Source organism: Rhinolophus sinicus, linkage group LG10 (assembly GCF_036562045.2).
Source record: "Rhinolophus sinicus isolate RSC01 linkage group LG10, ASM3656204v1, whole genome shotgun sequence".
Classification (NCBI taxonomy): domain Eukaryota; kingdom Metazoa; phylum Chordata; class Mammalia; order Chiroptera; family Rhinolophidae; genus Rhinolophus; species Rhinolophus sinicus.
This window is the reverse complement of record NC_133759.1, coordinates 108,524,388-108,541,189: the sequence shown is the minus strand read 5'-3', so window position 1 is coordinate 108,541,189 and position 16,802 is coordinate 108,524,388. Positions and strand designations below refer to the sequence as shown.

Below are 16,802 nucleotides of genomic sequence, written 5' to 3'. Positions count from 1 at the left end.
TTGCTTCCCGTGCCTCACATCCTGCTCTCCTCCTATTGCAGGTGCACTTTTCGGTTCCCCAGCACGGCTATCAAGATCCAGTTCACGTCGCTGTACCACCAAGAAGAGGCCCCGGCATCGCCCCTCCGGCCGCTCTACCCACAGATCTCCCCGCTGAGGATCCACATTCCGGAGCCGGACCTCCGGGGCTTGGTCAGCCCTGTCCCTTCCCCCACCGGCACCATCAGGTATGCAGCCCTGGCCCCGCCCACTAGGCGTGCTCGCCACAGGGAGCCGCTCCAAAACTGGGTCCCTGTGCTCTAGCAGTGTGTCTGACAGAGGAAAATGGCACAGATGTTCTGCGTTGTGTACAGTATTACCTATGCTTCTGGAAAATTGCATGTGAATGGAAATTTTGAAACTGTTTTGAGAGCGTCAGGGGACCTGACTCCTTAAGTGAGTCTCTGGAGACTTCTCCTGTAAAGGGAAGCGTCCTCCCCTGATTCATCACTTTGCCAGTTTGAAAGTTTGTATACGAGAGCCTTTTAAAGCAAGCACAGGCATGGTTGTTGTTGTTTTTTAAGACATCGAAAATATTTTAAAGAAATATTTTTGTATACCAGGATTTGGTGAACTTTGTTTTTCTAAACTTTGTGGAAATTCTTTGCAAAGTTTTAGAAATTAATCTAGATTTTGAAGAAAGGAAAATCCCTAAACTTTCTCATCCTTGGCATATTACAGACATGGGGGAAGGTTGCAGGGGGAAACCTGTAACCAGAGGTCCGTGTAAAGGGTGACACGTTGAGCTGTCAGCTTTCTCAGTGCCACAGGTATTTCTTGTGACAGCCATTGTCCTTCTGTCTTCTTCCCATTTTGTCATAAAGCATAGTGAAAAGACCTGTTGGAGGGTCATGATTTAATACTTTTTAAAAACAGTTTACTGCTTCACTAAGGATGTTTCAAAATGAAGCTGGCTGTCTCCCTTTCCTGCGTGTGTGACCTCAAGGGGCTGTGACCGCGAGTGCATTCGGTGCTGGAGTCTCGGTTGCTGCCGTAGCATCGGGTTGTGCATTGTCGTGCCCAGGTCAGCCCGGTGGAGAAAGCAAACCGGGTCTTACTATGGCTGTGAAAATGGCTTCGATCTCACACACCCCATGAAAGGGTCTCGGGGGTTCTTGGGCACTTCTGTGAACCCCACTCGGAAAACCCACTGCTCTAACAGCTGGAGTTTTGCAGCCCCTCCCTGTCACCAGGCACATGCCCTCGTCTTGCTCCCGCCCACCCTTGGTGGCCCATGTCTCTCCCTTAGAGGTTCCCCTGTGGAGTCAAGTGCTGGTTGCTCCCTGTGTAATAACCAGGGCGTCGCCGTGCCCTTTGTTTCCTCCCGGACACGCTGGTTACACATGGGAATTGTTTGCGTTGAGTTGCTTGGAGTCGGCTTCTCCAGAGCCAGTGATGGCTGCGTCTTTGTCCTGCAGAGTGGGGACACGACAGCAGTCACAGTGGCATGGCCTAGGACACCAGTCGGGGCCTAAGTGCTGGTGCTGGGAGAGCTACCCAGGGGGCAGGTCCCTGCAGCCTCCCTGGGCCTTGTTTCCTCGTCGGTGAAGCCCGCGCTCTGTTTCTCTGTGGCCAACACTCATCATTGCATCGCCGTTGTCTGTGACGATGACGATGAGTCCTAAGTGCTGAAAACCTCGTGTGTCAGTGCACACGTGACTTGACTCGGTCTCTGCAGCTTTACGAGATGGACTCTTTTCTTAAGCTCAGTTCAGATTTCTAGCAGTAGCCGTTCTAAAACCCAAAATTTAGCTTGCGATCTCATTGGTTTTTCAGACACCTAACTTGAATCTCATGTAAAACATGAGAACTCCATTTGAGTTCACGATTAAGTTGTGCTATGAAAATGCTCTTACATTTACTTATACGTGTATAACTTATACATAGGTAAAAAAAAGTTAAATGCACTAAAAGGATGTAGCCACTTTGGAAAGTAGTCTGGCAGTTCCTCCAAAGATTAAACAGAGGGTTACCACAGGAGCCGGCAGCTCACTGGTCCTAAGGTCCATGCGACTCACGTACACAGGGGTTCATCAACGTTACGCTATTCATAATGGCCACAAGTGGAAACAAGTCATGTCTGTCAGCTCATGTGGGCTCTTACAATGGAATCCTGCTCGGCCATAAAAAGGCATGAATGTACTGATACCTGCTTCAATATGGATGGTCCTTGAAAACTTGCTGAATGGAAGAAGCTAAGGCACAAAAGACCACACATTGTAGGATTTCCTCCATATGGAATGTGCAGAACAGGCACGTCTGTAGAGAAAGAAAGTGGGTGAGTGGCTGCTGGGGCTGGGGTGAGAAAAGGGCGTGACTGCTGACTGTTAGCAGGTTTCTCTGGGGTGCTGACAGTGTTCTGGAATTAGACACCTGGTGATGGTTCCACAACTCTGTGAATACACTAAAAACCACTGAGTTGTGCAATCGAAAGGGGTGCATGGTGTACCACATGAATTCTATCTCAGTGAAGCTGATAAAAACACGTACTGACACTTTATCCAGTAGCACCTTAAAGCTGCTGCAGGAACATTCAACAGTGTTTCCCGTGCTGCTGGGAGCAGCTGCTGGGAGCCGAGGGCTTGTGAGAAACATGCGCTGTGTTCTGTCGGTTGGGCAGTGAAGGGCCTTCCTTCCACATCCAGCGGAAAGCACTGGGTTGGTTGGTTATTTATTTATTTATTTATTTATTTATTTATTTATTTATTTATTTACAAATTCTTTTAAGATTTTTATTGAGGAAGGGGAACAGGACTTTATTGGGTAACAGTGTGTACTTCCGGGCCTTTTTTCCAAGTCAAGTTGTTGTCCTTTCAGTCTTAGTTGTGGAGGGCGCAGCTTAGCTCCAGGTTCTATAGCCGTTGCTAGTTGCAGGGGGCACAGCCCACCATCCCTTGCGGGAGTCGAACCGGCAACCTTGTGGTTGAGAGGACGCACTCCAACCAACTGAGCCATCCGGGAGCTCAGTGGCAGCTCAGCTCAAGGTGCCATGTTCAATTTTAGTTGCAGGAGGCGCTCCCCACCATCCCTTACAGGAGTCGAGGAATTGAACTGGCAACCTTGTGGTTGAGAGGACGTGCTCCCACCAACTGAGCCATCTGGGAGGCAGCTCAGCTCAAGGTGCCGTGTTCAATCTTAGTTGCAGGGGGCGGAGCCCACCATCCCTTGTGGGACTCGAGGAGTTGAACCAGCAACCTTGCAGCTGAGAGCCCACTGGCCCATGTGGGAATCGAACCGGCAGCCTTCGGAGTTAGGAGCACAGAGCTCCAACCGCCTGAGCCACTGGGCCGGCCCCAGCACTGGATTATTAATAATCAGTTTGTAACCCAACCAAGTAGACACTTTTGAAGGGGAAAAATGTTTGGGCTTGTACCTGGAGGGCTTCATAATGTAAATATATTTATTTCCCAGTCATATTCCAAATCAAAATAGTAACCAACTGGTTAAGATATTGAAGCAGAGCTCTGGGTATTGAAGTTGCTGCTGTGTTAGAAGGGAGGCCGTGGTTCTTAAAGGAGTTAAGGAGATATTTTTAAGAAAGCAGAATTAAGCTATTGCTCTGAGAGTCAGGCAGTGGTGTGACTGCTGAGGCAGCCGCTCAGCCTCGTTTATATTTAACTTGCTCTTGGGGCTGGAGTCGGTCAGGTGGGGGTGGCTCTGTCCCCTCTCTGTCCTTTTATTTGAGGGCTGCCCAGGAGGGACAGCTTCTTGTTTTAATTTGGTGAAATATTTGCGGAGAAAGTAATAACTTTGGGACAGGCTTTCTCACTTTTTGGCCTTTGTCACCAAAAGGGTTTCTGTTTACATCCGTTTATCTTAGTGCTGTGGAATGCAGCGGGGTGTTTTAGACGCCATTGAGGTTTTGCTGCCAAGATCCTTGTCGTTGTAGGGGAGGAGCCCGCCTATTTACAAACAGCCCTGGCCCGCCCTCTCTCTCCTCCCTGGGACCCTCCCCAAGAGACCGAGGCAGGCTGCGCCCCTCTCGCGTGGTGTGGGAGTGGAGCGGAACGGAGCGGCTTCCCAGAGAAGCTGGCCCTGGGGGAGGGCCCTGGCACCCTGGCAGCCGGGGCCCTTTCTAAGAATGCAGGCTGAGCCCAGGGCGCCCTCCCTCCTTCCGTCTGTTTTCCTAATTTGGTGTGACTGCGCCCGGCTGGCCCCATTGGCCAGCTCGGTCCCTGCAGTTCCGAGACCTTGGTTGGATTGATTTTTCTCCCTGGAACCGGGTTTCTCCTGCACCTTGCCCTGAGCCCCTGCCCTCTGCGAGATTTTGGGAGTGGCTGTACCTGTAGGAACCTTCTCCCCAGTAAACAGCCCCTACCCTGCCCTCCTGACCCGGCTGCCTGTTTTGCCTTTTTCGCTTCCCCTGCGTTACTAGGGTGTGTGCTTACCAGGATGTGTGCGTGTGTATGTGTGTGTGTTTGGGGTGTTTTTTTTCTTCTTTTTTTCCACCCTGAAGTACTCCACCCAGAAAATGAATGAACACTCTTTGAAATAAATTTTGCTATCTTAAGCAGTATTTTGTTGAGTTTTTGTTTGTTTTGTTTTGCAAAGAAGTGGTGTTTTTAGGAAAGAAGAAATTGGTTAATCATTTTCCGGGTATTGCAAAAACAGTCTAAAAAGTGCTGCTTTGAGTTAGTTTTAAGAAAACTGCCAAAATTAAACCAGAAAAAGACACAGTACAGAATAACTAAATTTTACTCTTAAGAGCAAGACTTTAGAAGCTATTTCTTTAGGAAGGCTTTTCTTGATTTTCTAATACAAAGATCAAAAACGAAAGTAATTTGTTTACTGAAGTTTGGCAGAGGTTAGCAGAACGTGATATAAAACAAAAAGCAACTGACTTCAAAATCTAAACCACTCTTAATCGTGACCTTCAAGCAGTGTTATTGCTAGATAAAATTCAGCCCCAGCTGTTTGTTTGGTTCTGCGATGTTAGATAGCTCTCAGTTTGGGAGGTTATCAGGTTTACATTAGAAGTGCTTTTGTTTTTCTGACGAACTCTGGATCTTTCCTTAAGAGTGATTTATCCTGCTTCAGGTGTCTAGCTGCAGCCTTTCCTCCGTTCTCAGCCTGATCTCCAGAGCAGTGTGGTTCTTTGGGGCTTTAAACTACGCACAGCAGGGCTCCTTGCTGGCTGCTGCAGGAGACTTACCACTTGTGGGTCACCTAGAGGCCCATTTTCCTTTTCCGCACCCCCTTGCCCCACCCACACCCACCTGGTCCCTTTCCTATTCTGAAAACCTTGGAGGAATAAAATTGGTTCATTCACACAGGAAGGAGGAACACGCTGCATATGGTCCCTTCTGCTCAAATCCCTACCAGGGAGTTTTTTGGCTCTCAACTGATGAGAGAAAGTTGAATGAAGCTTGTACCTAAGTTCCTGTCTCTGTTGGAGAGCTGCTGGGAGTGGCCTTTCCTGGTTCTCTGGTATATCTCAGGGGGCCCTTTGAAGGATCATGGTTAATATTTTCTTAGGTGTGCCTGCTGGGCAACACCCGGCCCGTGTGGGTACATGGTGGCCACAGAGCCCTGCCCAGATTCCACCCTCTGGGATTTGGGAAGCAGGAAGAACCTGGAGGGCAGGAGCTGAGGGGGACACGAGCCACCCCCACCACCACCACCCCCCATCTGCACAAGGGTGGGCCGCTCCGCAGAGTGAGCGTGAGCTTGGTTGCGTCTGGGCTGAAGGTAGATGGGCTGCTTGCTGATTGGTTTTCACTGTTGCAAAACACATGTCAGAAACTAGTCCGTCTTTTAAAATCGCTTCCCAGGCTTTCACAGCATTGACTTTACCTGCAGGGAACACAAACTTTCTTTAAGACAAGAAACTGGCCTCTGTGAATGTTCTCTCCTTATTTTTTTTCAGATCACAGAAATACTATATATGCATTATACAGAATTCAAACATTTCAGAACATGAACTGTTCCCACAGTGACATTCTCAGAGATAAGTCCATGGGGTGCATCTTCCTCTCAACATTCTGCAGAGCTTATCAACAGGTGTCATTATCTGTTATCCACCCCGCAAAAGACCTGTGGTGTTCCCGTGGTCCCGCAGCCTCATAGTTCCCTCCTTTCACACTGTCTTGGCACCTTCCCGCGTCACTGCATCTCAGTGGCTGCAGAATGGCCTATCTCACGGCTGTGCCGTAATGTGGGTCCTACTGAGGGACGTGTGGCCACTCCCAGATCCTCCTGTCACAGTGCTGTGATCACCTTCTCACAGGTCAGTGGCACGTCAGTTGTCTGAAATGCCTTTCAGAAACGTCTAAATATTTTCTACCGAGGCTACTGAATGTTCAGATTTTGTTATATCGTTAAAAATATGCTCTTTACGTCAGGCCACAGGAATTTCAGAACAATCATAAAAATGAAAACCGTTACTGCAGTACATGCCAGGCCCGTATTGAGACTGGAAGCACAGCACATCCTTTAAGCTCTGCATTCACCCTGCGAGGCGTGGGCATTGCCGTCCCCACTTTACAGATGAGGAAACTGAGGCACCCAGAGAATAAGACTGCCAGCAGACTGCAGAATGGTGGAGTGCTGTTTAGGTGGTGCCCGCAGGGATCCTGGCAGTACTGATTTATTTCATTCATGTTTTGTAAAAGCTTATTTTTATCAAAGCAATACGTGCACATGGTGTAAGAATTCAGACGGTCCTGACGGTAGAATAGCAGCGCCCTGGCCACGTCCCTGTCAGTCACGGCCCGCCCAAGACAGTCCCCCTGTCTCGATTTCTTACACAACTCTCAGTTTCTCCGGTTTGGACATGTTGTAGATTGACTTCCATTGCGGAAGTTAAGGATTTAACCTTTCCTCCCTACCCCAGCCTCCCAGTAAGATTCCATCAGAAGTGTTGCTTTAATTCAAGTTGCATTTTCCTCAGCATAACTGTCTAGTGTACTAAGAACTGTTGGTTTAGTTACTGTTGCGTTTTCCTCAGTGTAACAGTGTAGCAGGAACTGTTGGTTTAATTACTGTTACATTTCCTCAGTAACGTTCTAATAGTTACAGCCTTTTCCCTTCTGGTGCTTTCTCTCGCTGGTCCTCCCCAGGACTTGTATGGTGCCCTTTCTGAGCTTGCTTGGATCTCCATGTACCCGGGATCGGCGCCCATCCCACCCTCAGCCCAGTGTCAGTGTCCGTCGCTCACACCTTCACTGAAAGACCTTGCTCTGGAGCCCAGTCCCACCTCCACCCCCCCCACCAACCCAGGTCGGGGCACCTCTGACTCTGACGTGATCTTCCCGTCATCCTGGGAAGTCCCTCTTCCCTGACTGTCTCCCTTTCCCCATCTCCTGCTTCATTTTAGTGGCGAGATGTCCTCTAGTCACTTCCTGGAAGAGGGGACAGGAGCCGTAAATTAATAACAAAAAAGTCTCCCATGCCTGAAAATTATTGTTCTCCATTTACACCAGATGGTTTCACTGTGCATAGAAGTCTAGATTGGAAACATCTTTTCCCCGAATTTCTGTTGCAGAGGTTGAAGGATACTGTGTATCCAGCCTCAGCACAGTCCTGGCGTGTATAGCAGTAAGTTTCCGTTTTATTACTGCTCCTAATCGCTTGGAGCGTTGCTGTTAACGCGCTTCTGACTCTGTCCTTTCACGCACGGTGTCCCCGGACGTGCTTGGCTCTCCGCGTGTCTGCAGCCCACTGCTCGCGAGGGCTTGTTTCCATCCGCTGGGCTGGATGTGTAGTGGGGCCTTTTAACGTGAAGACTCATTCCTACAACTCTAGGAAATGTTTTCACTACTTGTGTCATTTTTTCCCCTGCATGTCCTTGTTCTTTTGTCCCCTTTTCTCTCCTGTTCTCTCTTTTACCCGCTTTCAGGGCGATTTCCTCGTGTCTCTCCTTCCACCCTTCATTAAACTTTTATTTGTCCTCTTTTTAAATAAAGCTGAAGAGCATGTATTTCCTGGTTCTCTGAATGTGCTTCTAGTAGTGTCCTCACCATCTCCTGCACAGTCTTCCTCCTTCTCTGGGGTGTTAACCCTGTTCTCTTCTGCTTTGCCATCTTCGCCCTGGCCCGTCCTGTCTCCTGTCTCCGGAGCCCTTCTCCGTGTCTTCTTGGGCTCTGTGTCCTGTCTGGTAGCCCAGCCCCTCACACAGCAGGTGTCCCTCGGCCAGCTGTTACTACTCAGGATGAGCAACTATACACCTCCAGGAAGCTGGAAAGAGTTAGGGGGTGAACCTGTAAGTTTACTTAATTGGTGTTTTGAATAAGAAATCCTGTATACTTTAGTTGAAGCATCTGTTTTCTAGAATTAAAAAATTCCTAATTTTCAAAAATCTTCAAAAGGCATTAATGAAAAGCAGAATTACCACTTACCGCTGTATTCATTAAAAGTGTGACCTTCCACCTGAGAAGTCTCTATCAGCTCAACGGCTGTCCTATCAAGGAGCTAATTATATTTTTAAACTAAAAATTAATAACCTAAAATCTCTGTACCCTTCAAAAAAAACCAACCAGCTGAGGTGCTAGAAAGCTGCTTGGAGGGTGTCTGAAATGTTAATGTGGGCCTGGGCTCCGGGAGTCTGAGTGGCCCCTCCTGTGGATCCTGCCAGGACGACTTTGGGGGGCAGGGATGGGAGTCGTGGAGCACAGAGACCCCGCCCCCACACCGCCTTCCGGGTAGATGTTTAGGGTGTAGTTCAGGGTGTAGACTTGGCCTTGGCCTGTTCCCGTAGCACCTCCCTCCCCAGGAGTCCGCAGGCCCCCTCCATCCTGATGTGCAGGGCGGAGCGGACCTGGGTGCGTCTGACAGTCTTCAGCCTGGACTTTTCTCTCTGGCAACACTGCACCCACAGCTGGGCGGCCCCACATTCCCATGAGAGTTTCAGAGCTGTGAGGTTGTCGTGCGGGGCAGCCTGCGGGGTCTCTGCTCCCACTCCCCACATAAGAACCAGGATATGGTGAGGCCAAAAAGGAACACCCATGGAGCCATAGATAGGGGAGTCACACCACTATACTCTCGCTGGCGGCTGGGTTGGAGACACAGGAAGCAGGAGCCACACAATCCGCTACCCACAGTCCATTTGTCTCTGCCAACAAACCTCGCTAGCTAGCTGCAATCCGCCCTGCTAACTGCAATCCGCTGCTCTTGCTAGCTCAGCCACCATCTTCTCGCTAGCCCCCATTTTCTCCTAGCGTAGCCAAGGCAGTTGTATTAGTGGCCAATGGCTCACTGGTTACAGCTGACGGCCAACTAGCCACAGCTGATGGCCATCCGATCACAGTTGATGGCCATTTACTACCTGAGCCAGCACCTTTCCACATGAGGGTGAGAGCCTGGAAACTGCACTCGGCTCTGTCCCCACAGAGGTCCATATCCCAGGAGGCTGGCCTGGGAGGACCTGCCACCTGCACAGTTTTCCTGCAGCTCCCGGGTGCTTTCCAGCTCCAGCTCACAGTTCCAGGCAGAGCCAGCAGGTGTGTGAGTCCATGTCGTGGGCCTGTTGAGAATTGGGGTACCACAGAGAAGGTTCATTGCTGGTTCCAGGGGTGGACATCTGTTGGCTGGTCCCAGCAGTGGCTTTGGGCCTTTTGTCAAATTTGCTTTTCTCAGCTTGAATTCTTATCACCATAGTAAGACCTGGAAACACTTTCTCCTGTCATGCTGTCCATTTTTTTCCAATATTGTAAACAAAGGATGTAAACATTGCCAGGTTTGTCTCATATGGTCACAGAAGTCACGTGTTAGACCTGGGTTGTCACGGGGCCAGTGTGGGTTTGTCCTGGCGAGACAGTGGCCCAAGTCCAGAGCAGCTGCTGGCATGACAGGCCAACCTCGAGGAGTCACCACTCTAACTCTACCTGAAATGGAAATTCAGTTCGGAATTGTTTTCCATCAAAGGGGACTCGGTGACTGACAATCTGAAGTGCTTGTTCAGCTCCATGTCCACCTTTAGTCTGAAGTTGGGAGACAGGCGCTCTGTCAGGTGACATCTGGTGATGCTTTACCGTACCCCGAATTCAGACTTCCCACACACCTGGGCTATTGGGGGAGCCAATGAAGTGAGCGGGTCTTTGCCTAAGCCTGGCGTCCCAGGGAGGCCCAGCATGTCTTCTCTCTCCCATCCCCTCAAGAAATACACGTGTGTGTTTGTACTTTAAGATAATTGTTGTCAGGTTTTGCTAATTGACAGGGAGCTTTTCAGTGGAGTAGGATCAAGTTCTCATGTTGGACACTGACTGTCTTGGTCAGTGTCCCCAGAGCCCAGTGCCCCCATCCCTTGGCCCATCTCCCCTGAGGCCAGCTCTGAACTGAGCATTTTACAGCCCTGCCTCGCTCCCCTTACGTGGCACTTCGCCTGTCCCTCCCCCTCAGGAGCTGTGATGTCAGGGTGCCCGGGTACCAGGCGCAGCCCTTGGGGGAGGCCAGCCTGTGGGGACAGCTGAATGGGGCTCATTGAGACGCTAGCGGCTCTGAGGCCGGAAAGGCCGTGTGTGCAAACGCACGTTCCCCCGGCTCGGCCTGCTGGGCGGGCTCTGGGGATCGGGCAGGAACTGCCCAGCTGTCCCTGTTTACAAAAGCTTCGCCAGAGACGGTCTGTCAGCACAAGCCGCGCAGCAGTCCAGTGTGGGGCAGAGGCTGGCCTGTTCCTATGAGTGACAGCTTTGACTGCCTGTCACTCCATTTGAAGTCGTTCTGTGGGGAAGCACAGCCACCGCTCTGGGTTTTGCCTCTGAGGTTAGATGTAACTTCCCTGTGATCCTTTATAAACTAGTATCTGCAACAGGCAGCATGGCCCACGTGCCTAAGCCCAGGAGTTGCTGTGTCCCCTCCACTGGTAAGGGTGCCCTGTCCATCTCACGCAGGGTCACAGCTGCCTGCCACCAGGTTGGACACAAGTCTCTCTCCAGGAGGGTGGTGTGTTTCTGACAGTTCTCCGCCCCGTGGTCCAGAGTAAGGCCTCATGTTTGGGAGCAAGGGAGCAGTCCGCAGTGCCTGGCAGAAGGCAGCCCAGAGAATCTTCAGGAAAAGCCCCCACGTCAGGCTGCGTGTCCACCAAGCGCTTGGTTCCCAGGTGGACACATTTGAAAAGCCTGGTTTTGAGTGTGTGATATCACTAGTACGATCCTTTCTTTCCCCCTCCTGCCTAACTTTATAAGCTTGGGTTTTGTGTGTTTGGTTCAGAATTAAATTCAAAAACTGCCTTTATCCTTGCTTCCTGCCTCTAAAAAGCTCATTCACTGTTGTTGGGTAAAGTTTCTGTCCTCACAGCACGTGCCTGTCTCTGCCATATTTGGGGACTCCGGTAGAGAAGAGACCAAGAATCTCCAAATAAGGGTCCTTACAATTGTATTTGGCTTACCTGGCAGATTCATTACCAGGTGGGGATACTGACCGTACTTGAATTTATCGTCATATCAGTCGCCAAGCAGTTCTCAGTCGCAGCGTTTTATTCTTTTGTTCACCCTTCCTCCCTCAGTAGCGATTTCTTGAGCTCTCCCACCTGCCATGTGCCAGACAGCCCCCTCCCCCCCTGAGAGAGGCACATATGTAAACCGGGGTCACCTTGGACCTGTGAGAGGAGGAAGGTTCCAGCGTCCCGGAAAGAGGGCGGGGGTAACATTTAAGCTGCAGCTGTGGGGGGTTGGGCAGTATCTTGTTTGGACATGTTGGGGGGCAGACACGGAGGGCACACAAGCGCATGGGCCGTGCCCTGGGTGGGGCACTGGCCTTGGGGACATTTGTGTAGGCAGGGCCTCCTGGCCCCATGATTGATAAGTGGGAGGAGGGGGACCTGTGGTTCCATGGAGGCAGGTGACCGTGGGACTCTGGCCAGCTCCCAGCAGGGGCACTTTTTACCTGGGTTTGTTACCCACTTTTAGTGAGTTCATTGGTTTTCTCTGAATATTTTGTAACAGAATTTTCCGAATCAATATTTTGGCGTGGTTTGATAAGCAAAATCCACGGTGTAACTAAGAAGAAATAGCCCTAAGCCTGTGGCTGGGGAGCGAAACGGGCGGGCTGGCTGCAGGGGTGCCAGGACTGGGCTCCAGATGGGCACGGCCTCGGAGGGGGAGCCCAACAGGTTTCCAGCCACGTGTTTGGTTGCACTTTCCACCTACTTTGTCACTGCAGCCTGGGAGAGAGTCCTGTGGCCCCGAGGGTCCCGGAGGGCCCGGGAGGCTTTCATCCAGCAGGTACACGTCCCGGCGCCTCCGCTGAAGTCAGGGTTCCCTGCCCCTGCTCACAGCGCCATCGTGTGGGCCGTCCTGCGGTCATACGCCTGCCTGCCGGGCCCGCAGCGCCCTCTGCCGGCAGTCCTGGTCGTGGACACGGTAGTGTGACTGGCTGCACTTGGCTGTCCTTTCTCAAGTGTTGGTGCCGTGTCATGGTAACATAGTGTCGCGAATTTCTGTACCCCCGCCCCAGTCATCCAGGGAGGTGCCAAGTCCTGTTTCCTACATGAAGTCCTCCTGAGGATCGTGAACTTAGGACGTGTCCTTTCTCTCCACAGTGTCCCCAACTCCTGCCCAGCCAGCCCCCGCGGAGCTGGGTCCTCCGGCTACCGCTTTGTGCAGAACGTGACCTCGGACCTGCAGCTGGCGGCAGAGTTTGCTGCGAAGGCCGCCTCGGAGCAGCAGGCCGACGCGTCCGGAGGGGACAGCCCCAAGGTCTCAGCGGGCGGGGCGCGGGGCGGGGGCTCAGTGACGCTGTGGGGGCCACTGCCCTTCGCGGCCCACGTCGTGCACTTTGCTCATGTGCTGGCGCCACGGACCGCGCTCCCTCCCGTTTCCTGTCCCACCCAATGTTGACGGAACAGTCTGAGAAAAACAACAGGGTTTTTTTGCCCTACAACATTACATGTTAGTTCATTCCCATCTGATAACTTTTAACATCAATTTGTAGAGGAGGTAAGAAATTCCAGGGTAAATGATGAGGAAAACCTAATTTTTCCTTCCCTGAGGTGGGAAAGGCTCTTCCTAGACTGAAGCAAGCACGTTGGTGGAATAGGCTCAGGTTTCTGGGGCTGGTCCCAGGAGACACGCTGTCGACCTCCTGTCCCTTCCAGAAGGTCCTCTCCACTCCGAGGTGACAGGTGCGTCAGTTGGACTTGGGAACACTCCTCGGGCTCACCCCATGCTGTCTCTTTCCCTCAGGATGAGTCGAAGCCGCCGTATTCCTATGCCCAGCTCATCGTGCAAGCCATCTCCTCTGCGCAGGACAGGCAGCTGACGCTCAGCGGCATCTACGCCCACATCACCAAGCATTATCCGTACTACCGGACGGCCGACAAGGGCTGGCAGGTGAGGCCTGAGCCAGCTTTCTCAGAACCGGAACTCTTCCAGAGAAGCAGGAGGGGACAGGGATGCTGTCCTTGGGGACCCGCAGTGTAGCGACAAGACTCGCACCCCAGTGAGTCCAGGACAGGCTTCCCTCCCTCTGAGGTCCAGACACGTGGAGATCGGTGCATCTGCCGTTATTTGTGTGCTGTATGCATTACAGTCCTGTGCTAACTTGGAACGATACCGTACACGTTACTTAACAGCCATCCATGTGTATAAATTGTGTGTTTTTCTTTGTGTGGGACCATAAGAGCTTTGTCTACACTGGGCATGACCACCATGTCACACTTCTTTATATTTCTCCATAGTTGTCTTTCCCGTTTGCTAGTGGATTCAGTACGAGTGTTGACCCCGGCTTACCTTTCTGTCTTGCTTTTTCTATAAAGCACAGTCATGACACTGTGCTGAATTTTCATGGGAAAAACTCCCTGTGCCTTTCTTTGCACATGTTTCATGCCTTCCCTATGAAACAGTTACCAGGCTGCTGTCAGCTGTGGTCTCGCGTGTGTCGGTTCTCAGGTGGGCAGGTCGGGGCCCGTTTCCTGACCCACTGCTGAGGCCGACTCTCTGCTCTGCCTGCAGAACTCCATCCGGCACAACCTCTCCCTGAACCGCTACTTCATCAAAGTCCCGCGTTCCCAGGAGGAGCCTGGGAAGGGCTCTTTTTGGCGAATAGACCCTGCCTCGGAAGCCAAGCTCGTGGAACAGGCCTTCCGGAAACGGAGGCAAAGGGGCGTCTCCTGCTTCCGCACCCCCTTTGGGCCTCTGTCGTCCAGGTGAGCCTCTGCTTTGCTGTGTCGGGAGCCCAGCTTCCCCAGGGGTTCATGTTCACATTGGTATTTGGGGCACTTGAAAACCATCACGTGTTCTTTTTCTGAGAGAGAATATCTCGGGCCAGTGAAACCTGTTTTAAAGTCACTGAACTGCTCATTGCACATGTAATGTGTCAGTTCTCAGAAGCTGAGCTGTGCACAGCGGTGGGAATGGCATCTGAAAATGGCGGGGGGGGGGGGGGCTGCAGTGGTGCTCGGCTTTTCTGTTGGAGGGAAACAGTGAACCACCACCCTCTTCACTGATGGACGGAGCGCTGCGTCCTAAGAAGGACAGACGGAAGCAGAGCTCAAGCAGACTGTCAGCAGGAAAGCAGATGTAAGGTTGGGGCCCCTGTCTCCCTCGGCCTGTCCCCAGGCCCAGGCATGTCCTGCTGCACCTGTGCGTGGCCAGCACGGTCCAGAGGGGCACAGGCTGGTGTAGACAGGCCCATGATCTTGCAGTGATCACCAGTCCGGGAAAAGTGTGGGCAGAGATGGAGAGGCTCACAGAAATTCTCACATGGAAGGAAATATTATCATCTGATGCTTTCCATTTCAAGATTGTATTTCAAACATGAGTATACGGAAAACTGCTTCAATATTCAGAAATTAATTTCTGGTACAGGGTCTGTCATCATTTTCACTTGTCTTATCAAAGTAGAAATTGGACAAAGGTGAGTTGGTCATATAGGTAAGGTAGGGATTCAAAAAAGTATTTTAATAACATTTGGGATGTTTCAGCTGAGCTCAGATTTTCCAAAGCACCACATTGCTTAACTAGCTAGGAATGTGGAGAATTTTACCTGTTAGTTTCCTGGGGCTGCCACAACAAAGTACCACAAATCTGACAGCTTAAACAGCAGAAATTTAATCTCTCCCAGGTCTGGAGGCTGAGGTGTGAGGTCAGGTGTGGGCAGGGCTGGTTCCCTCTGAGGCTGGGAGGGGGTCCTGCTCCGGGCCTGCCCAGCTCCTGGGGGTTTGCTGGCCATCTGTGGTGTTCTGTGGCTGAGGGCGCATCACCCCGACCTCTGCCTTCATCCTCACATCGTGTTCCCCTTTGGATGGGGACTCTGGTCACTGGATTAGGGCCCACCCTCCGGACCTCAGCTAACCTGATCACCTCTGTGAGGAGCCCCTGTAAAACCCCTGTCTCCAGGAAGGCCCCCTTCCGAGGCACTAGAGGTTAGGACCCCCACATATCTTTTGGGGGACAGTTCAAACCATAGCAGTGCTGGCAGTTTTTCCCTTGTAGATCAGCCCATGACCAGCTAGGGGAATCCTTCCTGGGGCTTCTTTGTGTGCCTGGCACTGCTCAGGAAACCCTGTATAAGGAGCATCTATCCAGGTGGACCCGTCATCGAGGTCACACTGCACGCTGGGGACCCCCGAGCTCATGTAGGACTTGCACAGGGAATCGAGGAGGGGGACCTTTGGTGCAGGAGGATGGGGCAACAGAAGCTTTGGTGGGGGCTGTGGCCTAGATGTGTGTTGACGGCAGAGGGCTGGCAGGAAACGGGATTAGCTTGGTGGAGGAAAGGCCAATCAGAGGGACCCAACAGGAGTTTGTAACAATGAGTGCCATCACAGACTCGAGGGAGGGAGTGACCCGGTCACTCCCAGCCTGAGCGTGGGAATCCTCAGACAAGGACCCCACTCCTGGGTGGAGCACAGACCAGCGAGCTGAGGGAGGTGGGAAAAGCAACGGGCTGGACTGGAGGAGAGAGAGGGAGCTGGGTCTCTGCCTGTGGGGACCGTGAAGACGCAGTACCCCCTTGTCATTGGGAAGACAGGGGTGTGTATACACGGGTCATAGATGCAAAATGAAAGCCGTTCCCCCGGGCACGTCTAGGGAGCCCCAGCTTCCTTCCTCTGTGGGTTTGTATTGCTCCCATGCGTGTTCGGGGGCACAGGGGACCCATGTGCCCTTGTGTTACTCGTGCTTATCTGACAGTTCCCTGAGCAGAAAGGCCCAATGCTGCACAGCTTGTCCTGGGCAAGCGCCAGCTGGTGGGAGCGGGCGAGGACGAGCAGTGCCGGGGCGGCAGGCTTCCACCGGGAGCTCCTCCTGGGGCAGCGTGCTTTGTTCTGTCCATTGTAGACGTGTTCTGCTGGGGAATTTGTGCCTGTCTCACAAAGCTGATGTTTATAGCAGAAGAGAGAGCCATGGTCCCAGGAGACCAGCTCGTCTCTTATGGATTAGGCTTTTGCTGGAGCTGGAAACCCCTCCATGTGCTGGGCTTTTGGTGCCGGGCTGCTGTCACGACTGTCAGGTGGCAGGTTGTCACTGCAGGAGTGTTAGTGTTGGAAATGCCTGTGAGCTGAGAAGCTGGGCCCGGGCAGACGTGGGTGGGGGTGTGCCCGTGTCATGCTTTGCTGAGGAGCCTGTCCTGTCTCATCGTGTTTGCTTGCTTACCACCGCGGTCCCCTCTCCCCTGTTTCTAGGAGTGCTCCAGCTTCACCCACTCACCCGGGGCTCATGTCCCCTCGTTCCAGCGGACTGCAGACTCCAGAGTGCCTGTCTCGGGAGGGCTCCCCCATTCCACACGACCCTGACTTTGGTTCAAAGTTAGCTTCTGTTCCCGAGTACCGGTATTCCCAAAGTGCACCCGGTAAGAGCAGGTTTGTCCTTCGTCTGCTGTGGCAGCAC

General features: G+C 52.1%; 1 protein-coding gene across 1 annotated transcript in view; it reads left to right on the top strand.

The window, feature by feature from the left end:
• FOXK1 (forkhead box K1) overlaps positions 1-16,802 on the top strand; it is a 63,814-nt gene that overhangs the window by 37,400 nt on the left and 9,612 nt on the right. Inside the window, exons 2-6 of the mRNA XM_019753637.2 lie at positions 42-227; positions 12,515-12,671; positions 13,158-13,304; positions 13,926-14,119; positions 16,598-16,764. Coding sequence (XP_019609196.2) covers positions 42-227; positions 12,515-12,671; positions 13,158-13,304; positions 13,926-14,119; positions 16,598-16,764 — 851 coding nt within the window. The remainder of the gene's footprint in view (positions 1-41; positions 228-12,514; positions 12,672-13,157; positions 13,305-13,925; positions 14,120-16,597; positions 16,765-16,802) is intronic.